Source organism: Chenopodium quinoa, unplaced genomic scaffold (genome assembly GCF_001683475.1).
Source record: "Chenopodium quinoa cultivar QQ74 unplaced genomic scaffold, ASM168347v1, whole genome shotgun sequence".
NCBI classification, from domain to species: Eukaryota; Viridiplantae; Streptophyta; class Magnoliopsida; order Caryophyllales; family Amaranthaceae; genus Chenopodium; species Chenopodium quinoa.
In genome coordinates this window covers 8,680,149-8,706,412 of record NW_018743920.1, presented here as the reverse complement: position 1 = coordinate 8,706,412, position 26,264 = coordinate 8,680,149, and the positions used below count along the sequence as shown (strand labels likewise).

Genomic DNA, 26,264 nt, shown 5'->3' with positions numbered 1-26,264 from the left:
AAATTCAATTCACTCACTAGAATTCTGCACATTTCAAGTGTGAAAATCGAATGCAAAGGTGATTTGTAAATTCAATATATATTATAGTTGTATCCCGAGATAGGAGGTTAGAGTAAATGAGTAATTGGCTAGTTCTCCAACTTTCAGGCTTGAGGTTAGAGGTCGAATCTCACCAAGCTCATTATAGGAGGAATTTCCCTAAATCCCCTTCCTCCTAGGATAAACCTTCTCTTTGCTTGTTGTACGGACTTGTACCCCTTCTTACTTATTAAAAAAAAAAGATATGTGAACCATTTATGATTTATCTACACACTTAACACTCTCTCTAGGAATATCCCTCAAACCAAATTTCAAAGATCAATTCTATCTCAAGCAAATTTTTTTATTCAAAATTAAAAATTGCCAAATTTCATATACTCCTTACAATAAAGTTTTAAATTCACAAATTAGATAAGGATGCCAACTAATTTTAAAAGATCAAAAGTCATAAACTAAGGTCTAAAAATTAAAAGTATTGGTTTTCAACAATAGAAATTGCCAAAATTTATATACATACTAATTTTGAAAAAACATACGGAGTACATTACAAATATGGGTGGCAATAACATTTTTTTTTATGGGTAAGAAGGACTTTGACTTAGCCTCAAGTCTCACGTCTTTTTTGATCAAGCTAAGTATTGGCGGTCCAGATACTTGAGAGCAGATGAAACTATGAACGGATAAGATTTCCTACCCCCAAACACTATCATTTGACAAGATTCAAACCTTAAAAATTAAGGTTATTAAGTGAACAAACACTTTATTGGGAGGATGCCAATAACAATGCCCCTACACTTTAAATTAAATTCTATTTTTGTACACTTTACTCATATTTTGTTTTTGTAAATCTTTCTTCAAAATAGGAAATTTCCTACAACACTATATTTACCTATAAAAAAACCCTTGGGATTTGTAGTCAAATTATGTTAGCAGCAGATTAGGTATGTAACAAACATTTGCTCCTCTTTCATTCTGACAATTATGGACAAGAGTACAAGACAAATGAATACAAAGAGGTTCCTTATCATTTCTCAACAGGGAAAGTCACGCATAAAAATTCAGAGAAGCAAAAATTTAGGGGGGAAAGAAAGTAAAAAGGCAAGATATAGTATAGGTAGAGTTTTATCAGTCTCAGCTACGTACACAATTTCCAATTAGGTAAAGCCTGAAAATAGTGGTTGCTTTTGCTTATACAATTAGGATTTTAATTTTGCTTGAATTGGTTGCATATATTTGTCACTTTTACATGTTTTCACTCATTTTTATCGTCCACAACAAAATCTTGCAGTTCTTTCTTCGTCTTTTTAATCTCACATATTATTGGTTGGTTCCTTAAGAAGAGCCCCTAGTGAATTGGGAACATGCATAATATGATTTTAAGTGTTTCAATGTCTTTTGACCATTCATCTTCATTCCCTTTTCTATTTTCTGATTATGCTTTAAAGTCCACTTGGTTACTACATCTACGGATCTACCCTTGTCGTATGAAGTACTTCTTATTTGCGTAACATAAGCATGAAGGTGTAGGTACAATATAATTGACTCATATACTTTTACTATCATATTTGTCGTGATAAATGGGTAATCTAATTACTGGTGTAACGATAATGTCCATCTTTTTATCACGAGTGCAATAAACGTTAATGAAATGAATTGGGTAGAGCATGTTTTCCCAAACTACTGTAATAACTAAAGTGTGTATGCCATGCAAGTATGCAGTGTCTCCCTTTCAGAAGGTATCTTTGCAATTCGTCAAAAGGAAAAGTTTTTTGTGCTCGGTAGATAGCTAAGCTAGGTGTAGGTAGCTTCATTTTCCAAAGGCTGAGCAGATTGGACAAGCCCTAAAGTGCCTAATCTGATCCATATCCACTACGAGCTAAGCATATGTAATGAATTTTTTTTTTATTTTTTTTTTGACGAGAGTAATGAGTGTTGTGACAATAAAGATAGACACACATACATTTAAATTTAAAAATGATGAGTCTCTTATTTTGTCAAGGTGTCTTTTCTTTTGTTTTCTTTTCAATACTTTTGTTAGAGTGTAGAAACTATTTAGACCATTTTTAATGCCGAGCAAAAAAAAAATGTCCACCCACTATCTTTCTACCCACTTTCTCTCTTAACAAATCTGTTTTGTCTATGGGTAAATTTTTTTCACAATTTCTCTCCCAACGGTGAGCAAAAAAAATGCTTGTCCACTACTCTCTCTCTCTCTTACTTTTTCAATACCCCACAATTACTTTCTCTCTCCTACACAACACTTTTTTATTTATTAATTTCATTTATATTTTAACAATATTACTCCAAATAAATAAAAATTAGTCTAAATTTGTGTAACTTATTTTTTTTATTTGTGTCGTTTTTATTGTTAAAATAAAGAATACGGAGGATTTATGGTATTTTTGAAATTATACCAAAATATACCAAAATGCATGTCTATTTATAGAGAATTAAATTTTATGACCGTTGGTAATTTTAATTTTTTTTTAATAAATATTTATTTCAGAATTTGCATTACAAAAAATATAACCATTGTAAATTGTGGGGCCCACCAGAGCACTATTCATCTTCAAAAATGCTCAAGTCTTGGGCATTTTCAGAAATGCTCATGAGTATTTTTTGGCTTTTTCTCATTTGCTCACCATTGTAATGCATGAGCAAATTTTATGCCCACCCAAAATGCCCATGAGCAAATTTTTAACTCATCATTGGTAGTGCTCTAAGGGAAATACATATAGGAGCATTTAGTATGTGGCAATTACATAAGTTCTTTCTTCCAATTTTATTATAAAATCATTAGTAGTTTGATAAAATGAATAGGTGATTCCCTAAAAAACAAAAGTGATATATATGATGAAATAATAAAGAATAGGTGATTCCCATCATCTATACTTGCACATTTTTTTGGTATGTTAAGGAAAAAATAAATAATTTTTATATAATTAAATCATAGTTGCACAATTTTTTTGGTACTAAGGGTCTTAAAAGTTTCTTATTTCTTATTTTTTTTTATTTATTTCTTTTATGGTATTAGTTATGCCAATTGAAGTTTAAAGTGCATAGATGATAAATTAACAATACATTGATATTAGAATTTACATACCCAAATATACGATACAATAGTCATGCTTAATATTGTAGTAGAGTCTTACGAAGTATTCAACTAACTACAAATATATAACCCTTATATAGAATATAAAATGAATGAAAATTGTATTTTGTTGGTTTGGTTTGTTTCTAGTTCCGCTGTCAAAAAAAAAAAAAAAAAAAAAAAAAAAAAATCATAACCCTTATATAAAATGAGTGAAAATTGTATATAAAAAGTCTAATTTGTGGTTCAATACCTCTTTTATTTTGTGTCACATGATAATAACTATGTATCCGCTACGAAATTAAGAATACCTAGTAATTGAAAAAACCATCAACATAACAATTACACAAATCATCACTAAAATAACTAAGGCATACCTGCAATGTGATGCAAAGATATAGAGAATAATCATTTGCGTACCAAAAAGGCAAAAAAGAACAATAATTTTAAGCTTTGTTCAAAATCATTCATCAAGGAAATTGTTAACACAAACAAAGCATTGATTGCCGACAATATATTATAGCTACCCTTTAAAATTAAACCAATACCCTTACACAAAAATAAAAAGTCCTCTTATGATGTATACCAATACCATTATACCAATAACCATGTTACACCCCAATTAAAATCAATAAAATGACATTGTTATAATCAATTAGATTATCAAGCGCTCTCACTAGAAGCATGACCACTAGAAAAGAAATCAATGAAATGAGGATGTTGATGATTATCTCCAAAATCATTGATATTTGTATCAGATGATGAGCTTGTAGCACAAGAATTCCCAGCTGAATTATTATTATTATTATTATTATTATTATTATTATTATTATTATTATTATTATTATTATTATTATTATTATTATTATTATTATTATTATTATTATTATTATTTCCACTTAATTTGTGCTCCAATATTCCAGTTGGATGCACTGGGAAAAGATTCAGTGTTCTCATTCCCTTGCAATTCCCTTGATAATCATATTGATGATGATGTTCAACTGATTTTGAGTTATTATCATTCATCATCGCAGCACAATATCCACTTAGTGTTGAACCTGGTGGCACCCCTACACCCTTGTTACTAACACGTGTCGTAGTGTGATTCGTTGCGTTGCTGATGCTAGGTTTTGATGATACCTTCTTCATGCCTTGATGATCATTATCAGGTGTTGCGGGTGCACTGTAGTGATGCTGTGGAGGATTATAAAACCCAAGGTTGGCTTGTGGCACATGGTAATATGGGCTGCACATAACTGTCAAGTACAAGTGCACAATGCCATCAATATATAATATTCGCTCCGTACTTTGTATACTAACTATCAGATACATATAACATATTACACGACTATATTTTACGAGGTTTCAATTAACAATATTTGTAATAAAAAAAAAAATTATAGAATGAAGCTATCATGTACGAGTAGTACGTATATAAAATTAATATCGTAAAATTAATTTTGACATTCCAAACATGTAACAAAAACAAAATATACTAGATTATGATATGTGGTTTAACTATATTTAAATGTTCCATAACTTTCTTATAGTACTCATAATTTACCTACATGATCCGTATGTAAGTCAAATTTTAAAGTTCTTTAAAGTTAAAATTCTTTTTTCTTGTACATTAAGTTTGAACTTACACTCATCATTCAAATTATTAGAAATGTCTGCATACGTGTAATGTATAATGAACATTTAATTTGATAAACAATGATGTTTATCTACACATTAATTAACTTGTTAGTTTTTTTAGTTTTTCACAATTTCTTTTTGGTTGTCACAAAAATCATCTTCCCACTTTCAACTCTTTTTCTTTCACATCCTTTCTCGGAAAAGTACCAAACAAAAGCAAGAGAGAGAAAGAAAGAAAGAAACTCTCCAATTTGATTTCCTTCCTTAGCTCAGTACTTGTGAAAATTTCGAATGAAAAACTACAGAAATAAATAAATAAACCGATACGAAGAATAATATATAGCCTTTAGATATATGTACATACATAAACATTAATCCAAACAACATAATTAAAAATCCTACGATATTTGCATATAATATTTTATCTATAAAAAAAATAAAATATTGGAAACCCTCCTTGCTGGAAAAAAGATTTATGCTATTGGTTTATAATAAAAAATTTAAAGTACTTACAATTACTAGACTAATTAACGTCAATTTTGTATTTTGATGAGTAAATTTTGTAATACTATAATTTTTCTTTAATCACGTATATTAAGCTGATTATCCTAGAAACCTTCTTATCACTACTTTACATGTATACATAAGTAAGTGATGATCAAATAAATCAAATCACAAAATATACACCATAATTTACTAAATAATATATATATATATATATATATATATATATATATATATATATATATATATATATGTTGGGATATAGGAAAATATATCATAATATATTATTGTGATATATTTTCCTATATTCCCAACAATATAAATATATATAAAATAGCATTTGTTGTACGATAAAAAATAAACAAAATAATAGCCCAAAAAAAAAAACAATATTATAAAAAAATGCTTACCGTTAGGATTAGGAAGAAAATGATGATGATAAGTAGGATGAGAAGCAGGAAAAATAGGCCTGGTATTAAGATTAAGACCATTATTAACACCATGATTAGTGTGGTAATGAAGCGGTGGTGCACCAATAAAACGAGGAGAAATCTGATTAAAATTATGATTAGCAGCAGAATTAGCAGCAGCAGCAAGTAAACGATCATGTCTTTGTTTCTGGCGTTGTCTAGCCTTATGATTTTGAAACCAATAGAAAACATTCTTTCCTTCAATATGACCGTACACTCTAAGACGAGCAGTAATCTGCTGTATCTGCTCCGCACTTGGAGTTCTTACACCCTCATTACTGTACATCCTCTCTAACATCTCTATTTGCTCCTTTGTTGGATTCCATCTTGACCCTCCTATTGCTGATGATGTTGGTGATCTCTCCTCCACCTCTTGATCTTCCACGTCATCATCAAAATCAACATCATGATTATTTCTCTCTCTAGAATTTTCCTCCATTTTTTTTTTTCTTTGTTAAGAAATGTTGTTTTTGGTTGTTGAAATGTTATGATGTGCATGCATGTATATATGCTACTCTGAAAACATGGAGGTTAGCGGCTGATGGGAGAGGGAGGGTTGAAAAGACTAAAATGCCCATGGATTTGCATGGGAGGGCGTATTGGGAATGACAGAAGGAAAGGGTAAAATTGTCAAAGGAAGAAGTGTAGGTGTTATGTGATGTAGAGTAGGGGCTAGGGCTTTGGGAATTTAAGCTTTGCAGATGAAAGATCATCCGATCGATGACAGAGAAGTTTAAAGGTTTTTTATCTACAAATAAATACTACGGAGTAAATGAATTTGAGGGCATTAGATTAATTAGCCACAAAAATTAATTAAAAGATTATTTGATTTATTGATGAACAAGGGACACATGAATCAAGACATGTTGAGCTAAATAAAGTAGTCTGTGAAAAATATATTGATCTTTGTATACAAAATTTTTAGATTTTGTGAGTGGTAAATGTTTTATGATAAGGATTGATAACCAAATGTTAAGCGCAATGCTAGCTTCATTTAAATTTTAGGGAAGTTTTTGGGTGTAGCAAGTATAAATATGACGCATTAACGCAATGCTTTATTATATCGTATTCGTAACTTTAATGTTGATTAGAATTATTTTTAACTTGCTTTATTGGATAATTTGTTAGTATTGCAAAAATTATTACAAGTATTATTGGATGAAAAATTAAGATTTTGTAGTAAATTGAAAATTGTGGAGTTTTGTTATTGTTTGACTTTATTTTATTGATTTATATTAAAAAAAAATTAAGATTTTTTTATTTTTATTATTATTATTTTTTTATAATAATATACTCATTTGTACAATTGTACGTAGTCATTGAAAAACTTTTTTTTGGAGAATTTTTTTTTCGAATTATAGGCTTATAGCTCAAGAAAATAATTATGGGTCTATATGTTCCGGTCCATAATAAGTTATGCAAATTGAAATGCAAATGACCAATCAAGTTATTAGTCTAATTAAAGGGGTTAATCTAAGCAAAATTGTAGTACTCCTAGTTATCATCAATCCACAAAAAAAGGGGGACATTGAATTAGTTGCTTATTAAGCTCTTTATGATAAGCATTGTTGTTTGGCTCGTGTCTCAAAAGCTTAATTCCATCACATTTAATTAATTTTCCAATGCAACAGCTACAGCGCAACAACAAAAATTGTTTGGCAACATCAAGAGAATTTCTAAATACTTGTATGTGATATACTGGTAGTCTGGTAATTAGATAGATGGTGTAGCTATTGAGGAGTTTATATATCTTACTATACTTACGAACGTTACACTTAACTATTTATTAGTTGCCCCAGTTATACTAGGGGTTCGATAAGATCTTTTATTCTCACATTTTGCTTGTTTGATTCATCCACAATTTAGTTGTGGTAGATATATGTGGCATATAATAATAGTAAGATGAAAGGGAGATACGTGCATGCGTTTGACAAGTCACCTACATTAATATGAAGGGGAATGAGTCAATGTATTGACCTCGGACTAAATGTTACAAAGAGAATTCATATTATTGTAGGTTTTATATTTATTGGCTTATTACATTTTATCTAGCTATCTATGTAATGAATCAATGTATGTGTACTATGTTAAACATTAAAAACTATATACTCCGTATTTTGGTAGGGTAAGTTTTAATCATGTTATAAAAATATATTAAACATAAAATATTAACAATAAATGATTTCATACCACCCTGCTCACATTCCTAATTCATTCTGAACTTTATACCAACTCATGAACCAAACATTACAGTAAGCTTAGAATCCAACTTGATCTATTTGTTTATATTTTTCTTTTAAAAAAATATGCACTATCAACTTACTCCAAAAAATCTTGTAAAAAAAAAAAAAAAAAAAAAAAAAATCTTACTCCAAAAAACAACTTACTGAAAATTGTTATGTAACGTTTCTGCTTTTAAACTATTTATACATTACTTTAATCATCTGAATTCCATATATAAATAAAAATGTAATCGTGATCTTGTTAACTTCGTTACATTTTTCAATACATACTTTTAATATATCAACTTATTTGTGTCAAAAATAAAATAATTACTTGTATAATTTTATTTATTGATAAATAAAATTATTCACAATTAAAATTATACATTGATTCTTTCAAAAAAAAAAAAAAAATTATACATTGATAAATACAAATATAAAAATGAAGCAACTAAAAATAACAAAGGAAGTACTGTGTAGTCTATATTATTATTCATAATTGGGCCGGATGTTTAGTACGCATTCATAAATGGGCCGGATGAATAATTTGGAAAAACTTTTATCAAAACAGTCCATGCCCATTATTTTAGCGGGCCGAACATTGAGAGTATTTATTTTCGTTTTGTTTTTCATTTTTACATGGTTACGCAGTTACGCCTAACTTCTCCGGTTCTCCCTCTCGCCTTGAAACGTACTCCGTACTTGAGTTCTTCATTGAAGCAGCTTTGAAGTAAGATGTTTTCTTTCGTATTCATCGAATTTCAATTCATTATTTTATTTCACGCTATCGTTGAATTTAATTGGCTGTGTAGTCAATTTAGGGTTTTTTTAATGTGCGATTTAAGTTGATATTCTTAAGGGAGAAGAATTTATGTGGTTTTCAAGCCAAAATTAATAATCAAGTCAAATACTATTGCTAATGTGTTGCATTTTACGTATTAAATTAAAGATAAAATTAACATTTTTGTAATTATTTGCAGATTTCTAATTTTTTTCTAATTGTGATCTCTTTGAAGATTTTATTATGTATCCGACACATATAATACACCAATTACACACATTAATTCTTCGCGTATAAAATAATGATCATGATGGATGTCTTCTTACTAAGCATTTTGTAGATGGACATATATGGTATATCGGTATGTGTAGTGTGTTAATCTATATTTAATTAATATTAAAATTGTAGCAGACTCAAACTCATTTTTATGCAGACATGGATAAGATGGTAGAATGTCGCAACACATCAGCAACCATTTGAAGAATTGTCACATGCTAATTCCTTTCAGAAAGAATTACTACAGCTTATCAAGACTCCAATACCGGAAAATAAAAGAAATAAATAATAAAAAATAAAAAAATCGATGTAAAAGCTACGTTTGATGATCTGTCCATTGTGAGCATTTCCAAGGGAAAATTCAAGGAACTCTACGATGATGATCATTAATGTATTGAACTTTATACTTATGTCAAACTCGTTGATGATAATGATGACGAATTTTTTTGTTTGGATTTCAGTGGTGATGTTGAGTACGACTAAGTGCAATCTCAAGGGGCATGGACTTCAGGACTTGCCTATGTGGCCTACACAATGTTGACAGTGTTGGAAGTGAAGACATATTTGAGGATTTAGGTGGTACCATTTTTGCTTTGTTTTGGGTCAGAAATGCCGAAATAGGTTTATTTCAAGCACACTCTATGATGAGGTATATGATTGACCTCTCTGAACACCCAGCCTTGAGCCAGACTGCCAGATATAGGGTAGCTGCTCTTACTTCAGGATTTGATCTTTCTCCTTCACTTTGTAAGTCTAGTTTACGACTTGTGGAGGTTTTCTTGTTTTTTAATGGTACTTATGGCGAGACATTGGTCCTTTGCTCCTCTGTGGGAACGAAACAATCGAGTATTGTGATACAAATTTCAACAGAAACAGGACTAATCCTACCTTGGTTGACCCTTGTGGCAACTGGCTATGTACCTCTATTATCGCCTCATCATTGTTCCGAAGGTGATAGTTTTGAGTTTTGACCTTCAGGCATGGTAAAGGCTGCGAAATAAGAAAAGGGTCTCTGCCATGGAATTGTAGCGCAGGTTACAGATATCATGACAGGCAAATCTCTTCAGCTATTGCAGGCAATTAAAATGTGGTTTTGCTGTGCGCTGTGAAATGTACCATCTTTGTGGATGCAGTTCCAGCCAAAGTGTAGGGTGTTTTCGATTCCCCTGCTGACAAATCGCTTCAAGTACATGGGAGAATTGCTGCTAGGTTGCCTAGGTAGTAGGTACGCCAATTACATGTACTTCAAAGTGTAGTGATCAAATCGCGTTGTCTAAAGCTGTAGTTCCTGTGCCATCAAATGTCTTTCAGATTGTAGTAGCAGACCTCAATGTTCTGGTAAAAGGCAGATGTGTTGAGATCGAAGATCAGAGGCAAGGTATGTAACATCATTCTTGCCTAAAGAAGCTTTGCTCAATAGCACACCTCAGAAAATCAATGGATACCTCTAGTGGAGTGGGACTAATGCATGGTAAGATGGTGATTATATAAGATGATATTTGATTGGTTTCTAAATAATGTCTCTTGGTGATTTATAAAGAATTTATATTAAATAACAATATATTGAATGATTACTTAGTTGAATTTCGATCAATGGTCTAGGTCTATAATGATACTATTTGATTTTTTATTTTTTATTTTATATTATTTTTTTGTATTGATACTACCTTTACATAATACCTTCATTGATTCCAAAAATTGCTATATTTCTCTTTTGAAAATTAAAAATTTAATAACTTTGACCGCAAACTCTCATTATTGTATAAGAAATAGATACATAATCAAATTTGTTATTGTATGAAGCCTCAACATACGTTCAAATTTTAAATTTTTACCAATGCATAGTTAAATATGTTTATGGTCAAACTAGCGTATTAGAGACAACAAATAAGTAAAAATCGTGCAAATAATTTGAATTGAATGAAGTTACTTTATATAGTAAGTAGGCAAAAGTAAAGATGACATTATATACAGTCGATCCTTGACACAACACGGCCTAACATGAAAATGCACACCACAATATAATACATACTTTATATACCGGGTTTTAACCACATAGAAAAGCACGATAAACACAAGGTTTGGGTCATGTCAGAGCCACTCTTTTAAAATTTCGTCACAACAAATAGCTAATGGGTTCGGCCAGTGGTCGATCCTAATCAAGCCGAAGATCCAGCACGGCCCACAAGTCCACAACTAGTAAAAGTGCTTAAATTCGAAGATGACATAAACCATAATTCCGTCAAAAAAAAAAACAAAAACATAATAAAGCCAGCAAAGTACACAACAGAATAGAGGGGAAAATGGGTCACTGTGTTTTTTGTCTTGTAACATTATCTAATCATCCTCCTCGCATGGGTGATTCAATCAATTTCTTCCCTGCTGTCAACCTTCTGTGATTACTTATTAGTGATTCCCAGTTAATCACCTTTGTTCCCCTTAATTATTTATTTTCTTACTTGTATAAACCATTTTTTATTTTTTCTGTTAGTTTATTTTCCATCAACTTTTTTTTTTAAAACTAATTTCTTTTAATTTTGACACACGCTTTTGCTTAACCCATGTGAGCTGCCTCTTTTTGGACTCAAATATTTCCCAAACTATTTTCTCTCTCCAAAGTTTAAAAAGTTGAATTTTACTCCAAACAAGCATTGTTTTTGTAGGCTTTTAAGGTAAGAAAAGATTTTTACTCCTCTTAAACAAAATTTCCATATTATTCTAAAATTCCCAAATTCTTTATTTCCTTAAACCAAAAATACCTTCTCGTTGCTCACCCGCCTACAATAAGCAATGGGAATCTTTCATTAGCTGAAAAGAAAAGCTCTTCTCTTTTTTTTTTTCATTGAGGCATTTCATCGAACAGGTGGTGAGTATGACAATCTGAAAGAAATAGGCTTTCGGTTCACTTTTTTTTTTTCCTGGGAAAGAAATTAAAAGCTTGATTCTTTGTAATAAAGATGTGATCTTTATACAAAAACAAAGAAAACCCAGTTGCCAATTTAATCAATTCTTCCATATTTCTAAGGTGTTGTTGATTTTTTTTGGAGAGAGAAACACAAAGATGACAATTTTGAGTGGTTTAGGGATAGTGTTAAGTATAGTATTTGGTTGTTTACTGTTAGCACTTGTTGCAGAGCTTTACTATCTACTATGGTGGAAGAAAGAGAGAATTATGAGCAACACAAACAACAACCGCAGCAACAACAGAATTCAGCAGGATTACAGTAATCATGCAAAAGAGATGTTCTACCTCTTTTGTTGGGATAAACCCACAACAATCAACAACGCAGTTGTTGGCAACCCAAATTCAAGCAACAACAACGTTGTTGAAAACACTGAAGGAGATATTGAAATGGGTTTAGAAACCCGAAAAGATCTCCTACTAAAGGCTCTAGGAGAAGAAGGTGTGGACTCAGACATTGTGCGATTAGCAGGGCATCCAAGATTCTTGTTTACAATTAAGGAAGAAACAACGGAAGATTTAGAATCTGAAGATGGGAAATCAAAGGCTAGTAAAAAAGGATCGAGAACAAGGAGTTTGAGTGATTTAATCATGGCCATTGAAACACATACACCTTATAATAATCTAAGTCCAATGTCATCTTCTTCTCCAAAATCAAAGTTGCTGTTGTCAACCAACAATAATAACTACAACAACCCGTTGTTTGAAACTTCAGCAACTGTTGTTGAAGCTGAAATTAATAGGTTGAGATCTTCTCCACCTCCTAAGTTTAAATTTTTGAGAGATGCTGAGGAGAAATTGTATAGAAGGTTGGTTGAAGAAGCTCAAAAAAGTGGGATTTTTCAGGAGGTTGTTTTGGACAATTCACTTCCTTCTAATTACCACTCAGATGAAGAAGAAGAGAAGGAGATTCATTGCACTTCACAGGTACTTCAAAAATAACACTCTGTTTGAATAATTAGATCTTGTTAAGAAGAAATTAGTGATAGTGTGAATTACTTAATTAAGCCTTTTTTTTTTTTTCCTTCCTTTTTTTTTGGTTTTTAGTTTTTGGAAATATAGTTTCTTAATTTATTAGGAGAAAAAAAAAAAAAAAAAGGATTCCTGTAAGATAACCTCCTTGTTATCCAATCAATATGGAAGAGTTTTGGGATTTCCTGAAACAGAGATATCTGATACTAGTGCTATTTCAGTGTTTTTGTGCAAAAAGTTGACACAATGTTCTATTTTCCTGCATGTTAATTGGGAAAATTGTTCTGTTATAGCAAAATTGGTTGTATTAGATGTACAATTTCATGTATAAATAAGTAAATACGAAGTACTATATTATATATGCTTACAATTTATATTCTTGACACTGCTTTAATTGTCCATGGTTCGAGAATTTCTTTAATTTTCCATCTTTTAATTTGTCAAACTCTCTTACAATCCCAAGTGCAACTAGAACCAGAATGCACGGAGTTGTAATGACATTATCTATGAGAGTAAGTACTTCTAACGTCGAGGTTCATGGACAACTCTTCGAAATCAGTTTTTACTCAATATACAAGTCTATATAGTGGCAAAATTTTTGGTTTTTGGGCGTTAGAAAGAGATATGTTGGTGTTTTCTTGGCTAAATAGGAGACAATTTTTGAAATTAAATGAGCTCACTTAAGAATGGGCAAGATTTCCTTGGAATTGTACAATGTTAAAATCGATATGTTTTTCATTTTCTACCACTCTTTGAAATTGGTCTATAATGGCAAATTTTTTGATATTTGGGCGTTATCCAAGAATTTTTTTGGTGCTTTCTTAACGAAAAAGGAGGCAAGTTTGAAATCAAAAGACCTAATGGAAGAGTGGGAAGATTTTCTCGGAGTTGTACAATGTTTTAAAGTTCTATAAGCAAGAGTTTGATCATAATTGATATGATTGTCATGTTTGAATTTAAAAATTGTTAAGAAATTTCTTCCTAATGACACTAAGCATTATATGCTTAGATTTACACTCTAATTCTTGATACTAGTGATTGATTAGCGTTGGTAGATGCAGCCAAATTGTGTATAGTGTAATATATTGGTATGAATGAAACAGTCCAAACAAAGCATGTGCATAATGATCGATTTGACACGCAATTATTGTAGTAAAATACACCAAGAATTGTTCTCTTGATACACAATTTCCTCTTGTTAAGGCAGCTGTTTTTTGTATAAAATTAAGGGCAATGAAAAAAGTGAATAAGATAGAAATATTCTGAATATAACCCTTCTTCTTCAAGTTTGTAAGGTATAGATTAAACCTTATAAAACAGAAAAAAGAAAGCTTTATACCTTTTTAACACGACGTTTAGATTGTTCATTTTTTGGAAGAATCTTTGTTTTAGGTCAACTGAAAAGCTGCCATACATTCTATCTTAGTAGATAAGAAGATTTTCAGCAGTAGATATATATGCTGTTGTCATAATTTCGAAGTTGTTTACCTTATTTCTAGAGTTGTTGAAATCATACTTAACTCATGCTCATTTTCTCATTAAATAGCTCATTTTCTCATTAAATAGCTGTGGATACACTAGTAGTCTAGTACTAGTACACACAAGAAAAGTTGGCTTCGACTTACCCTAGGACTTTATGAGTACTGTATCTCTATGAATTTGTTTAGATAATGCGGCAACTAATCGAAGAGATTTTATGTATTGTCGTGTAAATGTTCTTTATAGATATGTTCTATGTGAGACACTTATATCATTATATGCGCTAATCCGTGTAACACATTGACAATGGACATAATCACTTGACGAGTTGATGTCGAGTCATCATATTGACATTGGAGGCTAATAAGTATGAACTGTTAACTAAATTATTAGTAGTTTTTGTTGTTGGATTTTGTTAACGAACGCTTCCGGGGCTTTAGGATAAGCTTTGAAAATATTTTCTAAAGTGGTAAAATTTGGGAATGCATGTCAAAATTAAGCGTCGATTGATGTAATTAATGTTCATTTTAATCTAATTTTTCTACTTTTAACTATCTTATCCAACGTTCTCGGGGCGTTCATTAGCTTTTTCCTTGTTTTAAAATGTTTTGAAAGTGAATTTGTAATCCTGCTTGGGTCAAAAGTAGTAGAACAAGGTGGGAGTGATTTTTGAACTAATTTAACTATTGGTAAGAACGGTCACTAGTTAAAAAAGATAAGAAGAGTCCAAGAAGAGGCGCCTTGAATAATTTTTTTTGGGGAAGGTATAATAATAAATTAATAATAATTAAATAAAAATAGGAGCTAGTCTTTGTCACCTTAATTAAAATCGGGAAGAAAAAAAAATGACAAAGTAGGAAGTTGATGTTTATGGGTGGCAAATAAAATTAGAGGGATTTCACCTAAATCCGAAGACAGGTCACTAGTTTCACGCGACTTTTGAAGTTTTCTTCCCCAATTTAAAGGGTTTTGCACTTTTGCCCCCACCTTCAACTTCAACTATCCTCTTCTGCCTTTTCTTGTTTATTTTCAAATTTGAATGCCTTTGGACCATTCACATTTATCTGTATCATACATTCATTCATTCATGTGCTGTCCTTTTATGCATAATCCTTAGAGAAATAAAATGTAGATCGGGTCTAGGAGTTTACAAATTTTATTGATTGTCGGTACTCTATGTCTTATGAAAAGTCTTCCCTACACGTCTATACTACGATGAAACAAATATAACCTCGTAACCACAATAAAAGTTATTTCTCATATTTGAGAGAAGACCGCAAATCAATACACATTACGTTGTTATGTACAAGTGTACAACACACGAGACGGGAAGTAAACAAAATGTCGTGTACTACCATGAGAATTATTATCTTCAAATGGCAGGATCATTAATTAATGCATACTATATATGTAGTGCGTTAGATATATCTGTAACTTACATATATGCATATAAATTAAGCAAGTATAAAAACATAATAATATGATTAGGAGACTAATGTAAGTATGGGTAGGGTGAGAACATGAGTGCATCTGTGCATGTGAGTGTGGAGACTGAGAGAATAGAACAAAGAGAGTTACAGAGTAGTCCAACACTTTACACTTGGGAAGTAATGTAGGGTCAATCTATTTTGTGTTCTGTTCTTATAAAATTTAACTACCTATAGTAGATAACCCTTCGTTTGCCTAACTGTATGTAGGGACTATATTGTTTATGGGGTACTTTCTCTTAATTTTTTCATCCCCTTTTTTTTTAATGCAATTTCAAACAAAACTAGAATTTAATTTAAATCAGCCAACTTTTTTTTTTTTTTGTCCTTTTGGTTGGAAATACTTCCTATTTTCTGCAATTCAAATTCAAATTAAATGTATGTGATGGGAACTTTATTTTGTGGCCTACAACATCAACGAAAATTTAAAATGGCTGCACTTTGTTGCAGTACAATTTATTCAAGAGGTTCTGAGTTTATTGGGAATGGTTTGAACCATGGAATTCATAAATTATTCATCCAAATTAATGTTGCTCATAAATATTTCAATCTCTTTGAATTATTATACACCTTTGTGTAAATAAGGGAGTTGAGATATGAGCTCCAACACTTTCAACTTTATGATAGGGATGGTACATAAATTGTGAGAAAATTAAGTTTGAACTGGGAGCTGAAGTTGATGTACAATTCAAATAACCTAAACTAATTCATAGTTTTAATTTATTTAGGCAAGGACTCGAGGACCTAAAACTTTGCATAAGTTTAACTAAGTTTAGTGATAGAAACAATACGTATTGTTGGTGTATTTGACTATTTGAGGCTCAAGTGCCTTGCACAATTTGTGTATATCTAAGGGAAAAAGCAGGTTAGACCATATACCAAATTAAATAACATATACTTATAATACTAGTCTTTTTAATTTTTTTTGGTAGATGATAAGAATTGTCTTACTGATCAACAACCTTTTATAGATTAACTTAACTCGGATGATGTTAGATACTTTGAAAGTGGATGGAGGGGGGGGGGGGGGGGGGGGGGGGGGGAGAAGGTAAGGTAAGGGGATTCCTATCATTAAAGTGTTTCTTGTCAGAATTGAATTCTCAATCTCAAAGTTTTAAGACTATTTCCTTACCACTAGGCCAACACTTAGTTGATCTAGTCTTTTCTAATTTAGTCCTAAATTTATACTTTGTATGTATGTATTGTTATACTAGTATTATTGTATACTCAGATATAAAGTTATGAGTGTCTCCTTATCTCTACATGAATTATGATTTGTGAGTTGTGATTGTTGTGACTAATGAGTATCCTCAAAATTCATAAAGACAATCCTATTCGAGGGGACATGCAAGTTAAATGTTATTATAGCTTGTGTACAGGTTTATACAGTAATATATAGATACATGAATTAAACACATTGTCATCAAAGATATTGACTCTTTTATTGATAATACATTTTCTTATTTCCTTTTCCTAGATAAATTAGAACATAATCTTGTGAGAAGACGTTCCTAATTTCCTTCATATATCTTACTTTAATTAAAAAAAAAGTTTTTCTTTTTCTGCAAAGTAAAAATCCATTTCAATTTAAATTTACTATCTCCGTGCACGGAACGGTTAATTTTAACTATCTTCTCATGTTCATAAGTTTGATGTATTATTAAAAATAATATTTTCTTTTCAAAAAAATAAAATTAATAGAACTATGTTTACTAATTACGAGTAAGTTCAAAATATAAGGGCTATCTAATCTCATCATCAACCTACATGTAAAACACATAATAAGTTATAATAAATTTAAATAAAATCAAATCATAAAAAGGCCACATAAAAAGAGATTGACGAAATAGGATGAACTCGATCCTCATAGAGTCATAGTTTAGAAGTGCCATGCATGTCATCTTGATAATGCTTGTTTGTAAATTTATAATGCTAACACTAGAGGTTTTGGATTATTAGAGACAAATACAATTATATTAAACATGCTAACATAATCAAGTTTATCAAGTGTTACATTGTCAATCCCAGTCTCAATTTAGTGCTGTAGTTGGTAGTAGAAAGTCATAAATTAATACAGTGTTACTGATTACAAGTCAACATCAATTCATGAATCATGACTGGGTGACAGCCGAACTAACTAGGATTAACAATATGAAATGTCGAACGCCAAAGTTGGATTATAAACCTATAAAGTACGAGTAGTTAATTAACTGCTTAAATGTGTCAGGTAATTAAGGGGAGGCATACATATGTACGATTGAGGTACCCACCAATTAAAGAATTATATTTACAAATTGTACTTCGTACATTAATTGGTACAATTAACGACTGTATTCGACAAAATTTATTATATATGAAACATAACCTGATACTCTGCGTTAATAAAATTTTTACTCATTTCATAAGACTTGATAAATTCACACCCAAAACTTGGATGTGACTTAATTTGCCCGTAAGCCTTATTATATTTTATACGGAGTATCACATATAAATTACATCGACATATATATTATTTTGAATCTATTCAAATAATTATTACCCGTAATACTCATACGTAATTTTCTCCAAATATTAAATATATTGGATGAGCTATAATAAGATGTTACAGTAATTGGCTGATCTTACAAATTTTCACTACAAGAGGCCGAAGGTCAAATCTTACAATGCTCAATTTAACGGGATATATCCACTTCTCCGGTCTCCCCCTATAAAGTTGGTAACACTAGTTGAGTGGCAAAATTTTCTCCATAATGTTGTACATAGTAATCAATTTACTAAATAGCCAAAGTCTTTCCCCAAATGTGTTTACGCCCAGCTGGGTTGGGTGGAAATATGCTACTTTTGGTTGGAATTTACGCATGCAATGCTGGCCCTCTAAATCTCTAATTATGAAGCAAAGTGTTTTTTTCGAAAATTTAACTACACACATGATTTAAGTCATCAATCTTTTTTTTTTTTTTTTTTTTTTTGGGCCGGTAAGGAGAAGGGCTCTATAGGGCCGGACCTCTCAAAGGTCCTCCTAACTTAGGTTAACGGACTAGCCTATTTGGGAGTGGGGGGGGGGGGGGGGGGAAGGGTAAGAGAATCCCCACCCCAAAGTGCCTTTAGCGAGGTTTGATCCCACAACCTCAAAGTTGGGAGATGTAAACCTTACCACTAGACCAAGCAAATCTCTTATTGATGTACAATTTTCTCTGCATTGAGTGTATGATGTACACTTTGGTTAATATATTATTGACTATTACTCCCTCCGTTTTTAAATATTTGTTTCATTTCTCTATGCGCGGAGATTTAGTAGAAATTGGAGAAAGTAATAAAATATGGAGGTAGTGGGGTAGGTGGATGAATAAAAATTGTAAAAAGCAAAAGTAGTTGAGAGAATTGGAGGAAAGAGAATATGAAATTAATAAAATATGATTTATGTTGGGTTTACTAGCTGAGAGAAATGAATATATTGTAAAAGCTTTCCAAATAAGGAAATGAAGCAAGTATTTAAAAGCGTCCGAAAATAAAAAATGAAGCAAGTATTTAAAAACGAAGGAAGTAAAATTTACAATACAAAATTACGGAGCAATAGTTGTCCAATATCTCTAACAATAATATTGACTACTTCTGCACATTGTCTGTACCAAGCAAGGCTTGATTTACTTGATTGGTTGGAGACATCTAATTCTCGTCTACACTCGGCAAATAAAAGATGAACTTTGACTATACTAGACTGGCTAATTGCTAATTAAGTGATTAGTTCAAATTTTTATGATCTACCCATGATTGTTAAGCTTAAACTCGATAAAGATGATGTTACAGAACAAAATCAACATTGGGCTGTTCGCAATCAATTTCCAAGGTGGACCCAAAATCAACAAAGATTGGCAGCCTGTTAATATAATGATAATCAATAATTTCAGTACGAAAAATGCTTCATTACGCCGTTAATCGCGCTAATCTTATTGGGCCCAAGGTATCAAATTACTCAGCCCAATGACAATAAGGCCCATTTCATTAGGTGAACAAAAGCCCAAAAACCACTCAATTTGAGCCAAAGACTTTTTACCCTTTCTTCTAACTTGTATTTTCCAGAAAATTGCAGACGAAGCTCCGCCCAACTGTGTGCCGCTACCACCTCGCTTCACTATCGCCGGGAATCAGGTTTTTTTTTTCTCTCCTTTTACTTAATTTTAATTTTTTGATTTAGAATATCAAGAAAAAATGAAGCTTGTTTTATTCATCATTCATGATTTATGATCTAAGAATTTAAAGGTTCAAGATTTATAGGGTTTATGAATTTAATTTTTACTCTAAGTCAATTATAACAGATTTCTGCGCAGAAATGTTTTAATTTTTATTTCTGGGAATTGAATGTAATTTATTTATTTATTTAATTTTTTTTTTGTTTTGTGAAATTATTGAAATGCGTAGAAACTGATTCAGTTGATCTTCTGATGTGTTTAGATTTTCTAGTTGTTTTAGAAATTTTGAAGCTTGATTTTAATTTGAATCGTTTCGTTTGTTGATCGTATGTTTTTGTGGGCATCAGTAGTGAACCTAGTGAGAATGCAGACCATGTGTTTGATAAAAGTACTCCGATGAAGGATGAGATTTCTTCATGTTTCTAAATTCTGGAAGATAGTTTTGGTTAATTTTGTGGAAATTGGAAGTATTCAAGTATGAGGTTCAAATTGTGATGAATCATGAATGTCATAACATTGGAGGGAGGGAGGATGTTCATTGGGAGAGATTCATAGATTAACATTGCAACAGTCTATTACGAACCATATCTCATCAAGGGAGAGGTTCATATTCCATTGTTCTTGAGCTAGGATAAAAAAATGTGATAACATTGGAGAGAAGCAGTAAGTTGAGATTTTTTTGAGATAGAAATTCATGGATGGATGCTCTTTAAGGAGCCTAGTCAGATTTAGTTATTAACGTTGCTTGGCAGCGTTGGCTCCATTAAGCTACTTACTTGAGGAGCCTAGTTAGATTGAAAAATTAACATTGCAGCAGTCTATTGCTTTGAGGAGAGATTCATAGTCTGTTTTTGTTTGTGTTGTGTGCTTGCTAATTTGTTGTTGTTAGCTCTGATGCATTTCCTCTCAAACTATTCACAGTTTAGTGATAATGCTGTAGGTATATAATATTTGATCAATTAATATGTGTTCAAATTTAATCAACTACTAGCACATTGTTGACAGTTGATTTTGCGGCTTTTGTTTTTGTTGGGAGGGGAGGAGGGGAGGAAGGGTTCTCTGCATTCAGTGTGTTTGTATTGTGCTAGCTTTGAAATGCCATGTTGCATTTGTCATTCAGTGTATGTTTTCAACATATAGTGTATTTAGATAAAAAAGGGTAAGGAAAAGAAGGGGAAGGGAGGGAAGAATGACGAGTTTTCCTTCCAAATCTCTCCATTATCGGAGAGATCAATTTTTTACAATTTAATCCCTCCATTTCTCATCCCTCCAATTCCCTTCCTTCTGCATTTGTTATCCAAATAAAAGATACTTTATCCCTCCATTTATTTCCATCCAAACAAAGGGTTAAACTTCCTTCCAAAGGAAATTATAGTCATGTCTCCTAAATTCGCAGTTGATGTCATGAATGGTTTCTACACGATAATTCTCTTGAGTTGAGTGAGGGATCAATAGTAAAATAGTCACTGCTACTACAAACCATAATTTAGCGTAACCATGTTGAATTCTTAATTATGTGTTTATGATGAGTTTGGACATGGTTATTATTTTCTTTGGTATTTCATTTAATGGCTACTCTGTTCTTTTTAATTCCTTTCATGATGAATTTAACTCTTTTCTAACAAAGTAATTAATTTATTTTAAGTTTTGATTAGCTTTTCTTCAATTCCATTGATGTGATGTTAGACTGTCAAGTAGTTTGACAAATTTAGCTGTTTGTTACCTGCAGTACAAGCTAGGGAAGCAGAATGGGGAGGAAGGTTGGTGTATTACGCATCAATCCAAAGAAATTTGGTTCTCTGCAGAAACCTTGCATGAAAGAAATGATATCATTACTTAATTGCTTAGGTCTCTGTCACAACAACGATGAAAAATGTGTTCGTCAAAAGCAACTTCTGGGCACATGCATGGAAGCTCAGGTTATTATGAAACCTTTGCTTTGATATACTATTGTTTTCCAAGCTTTTTCTAGTTTTGTGTTGCTATATTCATGTTTATGCTAATGTATGATGACAAATGTGCTTCATATTACAGGCGGGTAAGAATAAAAAGCCTTGGGGAAGTATCAATTATCACTTGCAGAGGCTTAATAGGGGAAGGAAGTAGTATTATTTTAACAGAATGGATTTATTTCCCCTGTAATTCCTGATAGATCACACTATACTGCTGCAGCTTTACATCAGCACGTTGTGGAAGATGAACCAATATGCATTATGTAAGCTTTATTGCAGAAAGATTGTCCAAATTTTCCGGCATGCTATTATTTTTGTACTACATCCATCAATCCAGATGATTTCTGGACTAATCAGACCACCTTTATTACTTTAGAGTGTACAAGTTAGCATATATCATGTAGAATGATAACATGCCAATTTCACCAGCTGATCCTTATTATTGGAAATAAATGCTTTAACTCATTTATCACCCATCTTCCTAAATGCAGTATTGCAATACTCTAGTTCTTGCGTAATACCATTGTTGAACTCTATAGACCAACAGACCGGGGGATAGTGATTTTGTAATAAGGTGATATTTTATAGCTGGTCATCGTAGATATGGCATTGTGTCTACTGTAATTGAGAGAAGTCTCGGAAAAAAGATAATGAGGTCAAAGTACTTTGAAGTACAGCTTAGGAGCCGTACTATCTAGGCAGGAGCAACTTGAAAACAGGGTACCTCACATTATGGACGATCTTGATGGTAATTGGGGCTTAGGACTTCTTCATGCATGATGCGTACTCGTTACCGAGGAAGTGTGGTAATGTAATTATAGTCCAGTGGTGTTGTAAAAGCAGAGTTAACATGATATAAGTAGTACATATCTGATATCTGACGCTACTGTAAATTCAATAGCCGTATGTTACCATTTTAGTGTTTTAGAGCATCAAGAATTTTCCATTTTAATTTCTTCAAAATACTACGTAGTTAAAAATCTTGGGAGAATCACAGGAATTATGTTCAGCAGGGAGAATTTGGTACCTCGAATAGTTTAACAATTTAAAGTGGTGGGCTCTGACTACTAGTTAGCAGTCCTTAATGGGTCAACTTTAGGCCCAATTTTATGGTTAAGGACCTTAAGGATGAAGAACTTAGCACTGGTTGAGAATGGTTCATTTAGACAATCAAGGCCCTAAAATCTGTTTAAAGATCCAATATTTCCAAAAGCATTCATATATAGCTATTTGCAAATTACATTATCCTCCTGTAATGAGATCAACTACATAATATTAATTTTTTCCAGCCAATACTCAAGTTAAATGATATAGTTATAGTACTAATAAGATGTTATCATAGTCTCACTATGAAAATCAAGCCAGTTCGGGATTTTCATGCTCTTCTCTGTACTTGCTTCATCTGAAATATTGAGAAGCTAATAGCCTAATTAAAGGCTATTGAGCTGTCAATTAGGTAGTTAATGTACCAAGTAAGATTTGATCTAATCGAAAGGTTTGCACTTCATAACCATGAGGTTGTGGGATCAAACCCCATCAAAGACACTTTGAGGTTGAGATTTCCTAGCCCACTAACTTAGGCCATATTGACTTGTGACTTGTGAGAGCGAGGTTGTGGCCTAGTAAGACCCTCCTCTTTACTTAGAAGAGAGATCATGTAATTTTCTTATCAGTTATTCTCTTCAAACATATATTATCATAGTGATATTTATTTTTAAATTTGACGAAAGTTCGCGGTAGGACTTCTAAATAAAAGAAGCTAGCAAAGAGATCATTTTCTCACTTTAAACATAGTGACATAGGATCCCATCAAAAAGTTGCTTGGCAAGGCCAACTGCTCAAATTACATCAGTTGAAACTTGAAATCTGCTCTAACTTCAATGTGGTCCATGGTCCTAACACCATAGAAATTTAAGTAAATTTCATATTATGTGACAGCAATTTATAGAGGTATTATATAGAATTAAAAGTAAGTGACCTATTTATGTCATTCTTAAAATCTTATTATCGCATTAAATCAAACTATGTGCACTTACACCCTATATATTGCATACTGTGGCCTTTGTAGTTGTAAAACTATCTACAAATTTTTGAGCCAAAACTTACAAATTTTTATCTTAAAATTCTTGATCCCTATTTCCACTATATGTTTTTATACTTCTTACATAGTAGTGATCAACAGTAATAGTAAAGATTGTGAGTTTGACTATAAAAGTGTTTGGCATCTATATTTCTAGGGATAAAAGTCATAGAGTGATACTTTACTCAGATCATTGAACTAGGTTACTCAACAGTAAATCAGTGATGAACATATTAATCATAATTAATCAATTAATTAATTAGTGTTACTAACCCTATGGCAATATATAGCCCATCATGCCCACAAAGTCTAGTTTCCTGAGGCATCGTGTGAACATTGAGCAAATTGCTTGTATGTGCACGAGCTGATGGAGGAATGTGCACCTCGCACTACACGACTCTTCCAGCACAAATGTGTTTCGCGTGTGTCTATATATTGATCTAAGAGCAACATGATTAATTTGGTGCTTTTGGTTGCAAGGTATAACCGCAATACCATATGTATAATTGTTGCTTATGGATACTTGATAATATAATTTCTAACTACCACATCATTCACGATTACGACCAACTACATAAGATTAACGTAAATCATGAAGCAAAAAAGTTGACATGATGCATTGATTCCAATCAGTAAAGAGGAGAGACCCTACTTCTACAAGGAAGGATTCCTTTTTGTAGGAAAACCAAGCTACCTTTCCCATTAGCAATCAAGGGTTCTATGCACAAATACAACTAGCTAGAAACCAGATGAATTGTACATGTACACGCGATATCTTCATAAGCTGTAACTAAAATAGAAACTCTTGATGAATATTCATAAGCACAATTTTCTACATGTATATGCAATATCCTAAACACATTTTTAATTAAGCTTTTATAGCCTAATTATTGCATCTTTCTCTTTAACGAACTCCTACATATTCATCTCGTAAAATTAGGTAATAATCCAATAATCATGCATCAATATTATTATACTAATTAAGCTACACATTAATTAACGTACTACATTGTAAAATCGATTGTAGTAAAACCGTGACCTTAAAAGAGTACGACCCTAATCGAAATTAAATGCATACATCGATCACCTTCTTGATTTTTTCTACAACATCTTCACCCTCACACCAATACCCCATCAAGGTTAAGCATTAAACATTTTAAAACAATCAGCTTTCTATATATACTTTTCATTTTTTTTAGCAAAAGTAGCGAACCTCGTGTAATGTTAATTCTTCATAAAAATCCTCAATTAGTCAGCAAAACCAATTAAGAAAGGTTGAGTATAGATGAAGTATTCCAGATTCCTGTCTATGAAACACGCACTTGCATTATCGTACAAAAACAATATCCAATTTTTAAGTATCAGTAGCATGGCCGAAATCCCAGAAGTTCCTGCATGGCATAAATTTAGCTGTCCGATCTCACAGGATAACAATCTATTTTATTAAATTCGTCGCGCTATAAAGAAGATGCTTTCGTATTTAATTATACATATAATTTATGCTTAAGGACAAAATGAGGCGTATATACTATGTTAATTTGATTAAATACATTATTGTAAGGTGTAATTAATTAGTGTATATTGAAGGTAGCATCAAATTCACTTTTTAGCTGAGTTTTATAAAATAAATCTGGGATGTATAGCTTTATTATGAGACAGCACATTTTTAGATGATGATGATCTTCAAGCAGGTACCAAGTTCCCGTGTTTCAGCCACTTATACATTGTAAAGGTTACCCTTTTTTTTAGAGCAAATTATGGGAAGCTGAATATACGCGTTTATGCAAATTTGATCATGTATAACTTCTTAAAGGGAAAATATTTTGTCATTCAAAAAGTGTTGTGTTTATGTCAAGAATATATTTAGGGAGAAGAAAAAAAAATGATAAAATTTAGTTTGGTTTTTGGTGTGATAGTACAAGAATAGTATGAAATCAAATTCCTTGTTTAAATATGAAATCAAACAAATTAAAATTATTTTAAAAACCCTAATCACATTTGACATCTTTTCCAATTTCTTGTTTTCTCATTATTCTCTTTGTAGTTGTCAAAAATTAATAATATGAATCGATCAGACAATGAAAAAAGAGCTTGCATAATCAAACTATATTAGCGTTTATA

General features: G+C 31.7%; 3 protein-coding genes across 3 annotated transcripts; 2 read left to right on the top strand and 1 right to left on the bottom strand.

The window, feature by feature from the left end:
- Positions 1–3,496: 3,496 nt before the first annotated feature.
- LOC110688609 (protein WUSCHEL-like) lies at positions 3,497–6,582 on the bottom strand. Its single transcript, XM_021865373.1, has 3 exons — positions 5,683–6,582; positions 4,030–4,386; positions 3,497–3,507 (listed from the first exon to the last, which is right to left on the bottom strand). The coding sequence occupies exons 1-3, from the start codon at positions 6,179–6,181 to the stop codon at positions 3,497–3,499; spliced, it is 867 nt and encodes a 288-aa protein (XP_021721065.1). The 5' UTR covers positions 6,182–6,582.
- A 3,485-nt stretch (positions 6,583–10,067) lies between these two features.
- Positions 10,068–12,925, top strand: LOC110688608. Its single transcript, XM_021865372.1, has 3 exons — positions 10,068–10,097; positions 10,333–10,399; positions 12,156–12,925. The coding sequence occupies exons 1-3, from the start codon at positions 10,068–10,070 to the stop codon at positions 12,923–12,925; spliced, it is 867 nt and encodes a 288-aa protein (XP_021721064.1).
- A 7,018-nt stretch (positions 12,926–19,943) lies between these two features.
- Positions 19,944–22,539, top strand: LOC110688444. The gene is made up of 3 exons (XM_021865194.1): positions 19,944–20,070; positions 21,841–22,030; positions 22,146–22,539. The coding sequence occupies exons 2-3, from the start codon at positions 21,860–21,862 to the stop codon at positions 22,215–22,217; spliced, it is 243 nt and encodes an 80-aa protein (XP_021720886.1). The 5' UTR covers positions 19,944–20,070; positions 21,841–21,859; the 3' UTR covers positions 22,218–22,539.
- Positions 22,540–26,264: the final 3,725 nt, after the last annotated feature.

Bases quoted from the DNA above. Each gene is read 5' to 3' on its own strand.
- LOC110688609 (XM_021865373.1), bottom strand. From the start codon at position 6,181: ATGGAGGAAAATTCTAGAGAGAGAAATAATCATGATGTTGATTTTGAT. The intron at 4,387-5,682 runs GTAAGCATTTTT...TGTACTTGACAG, and splicing joins TTTTCTTCCTAATCCTAACG to TTATGTGCAGCCCATATTAC.
- LOC110688444 (XM_021865194.1), top strand. From the start codon at position 21,860: ATGGGGAGGAAGGTTGGTGTATTACGCATCAATCCAAAGAAATTTGGT. The intron at 22,031-22,145 runs GTTATTATGAAA...TTCATATTACAG, and splicing joins GCACATGCATGGAAGCTCAG to GCGGGTAAGAATAAAAAGCC.
- LOC110688608 (XM_021865372.1), top strand. From the start codon at position 10,068: ATGACAGGCAAATCTCTTCAGCTATTGCAG. The intron at 10,098-10,332 runs GCAATTAAAATG...AATGTCTTTCAG, and splicing joins AATCTCTTCAGCTATTGCAG to ATTGTAGTAGCAGACCTCAA. The intron at 10,400-12,155 runs GTATGTAACATC...CACTTGTTGCAG, and splicing joins GATCGAAGATCAGAGGCAAG to AGCTTTACTATCTACTATGG.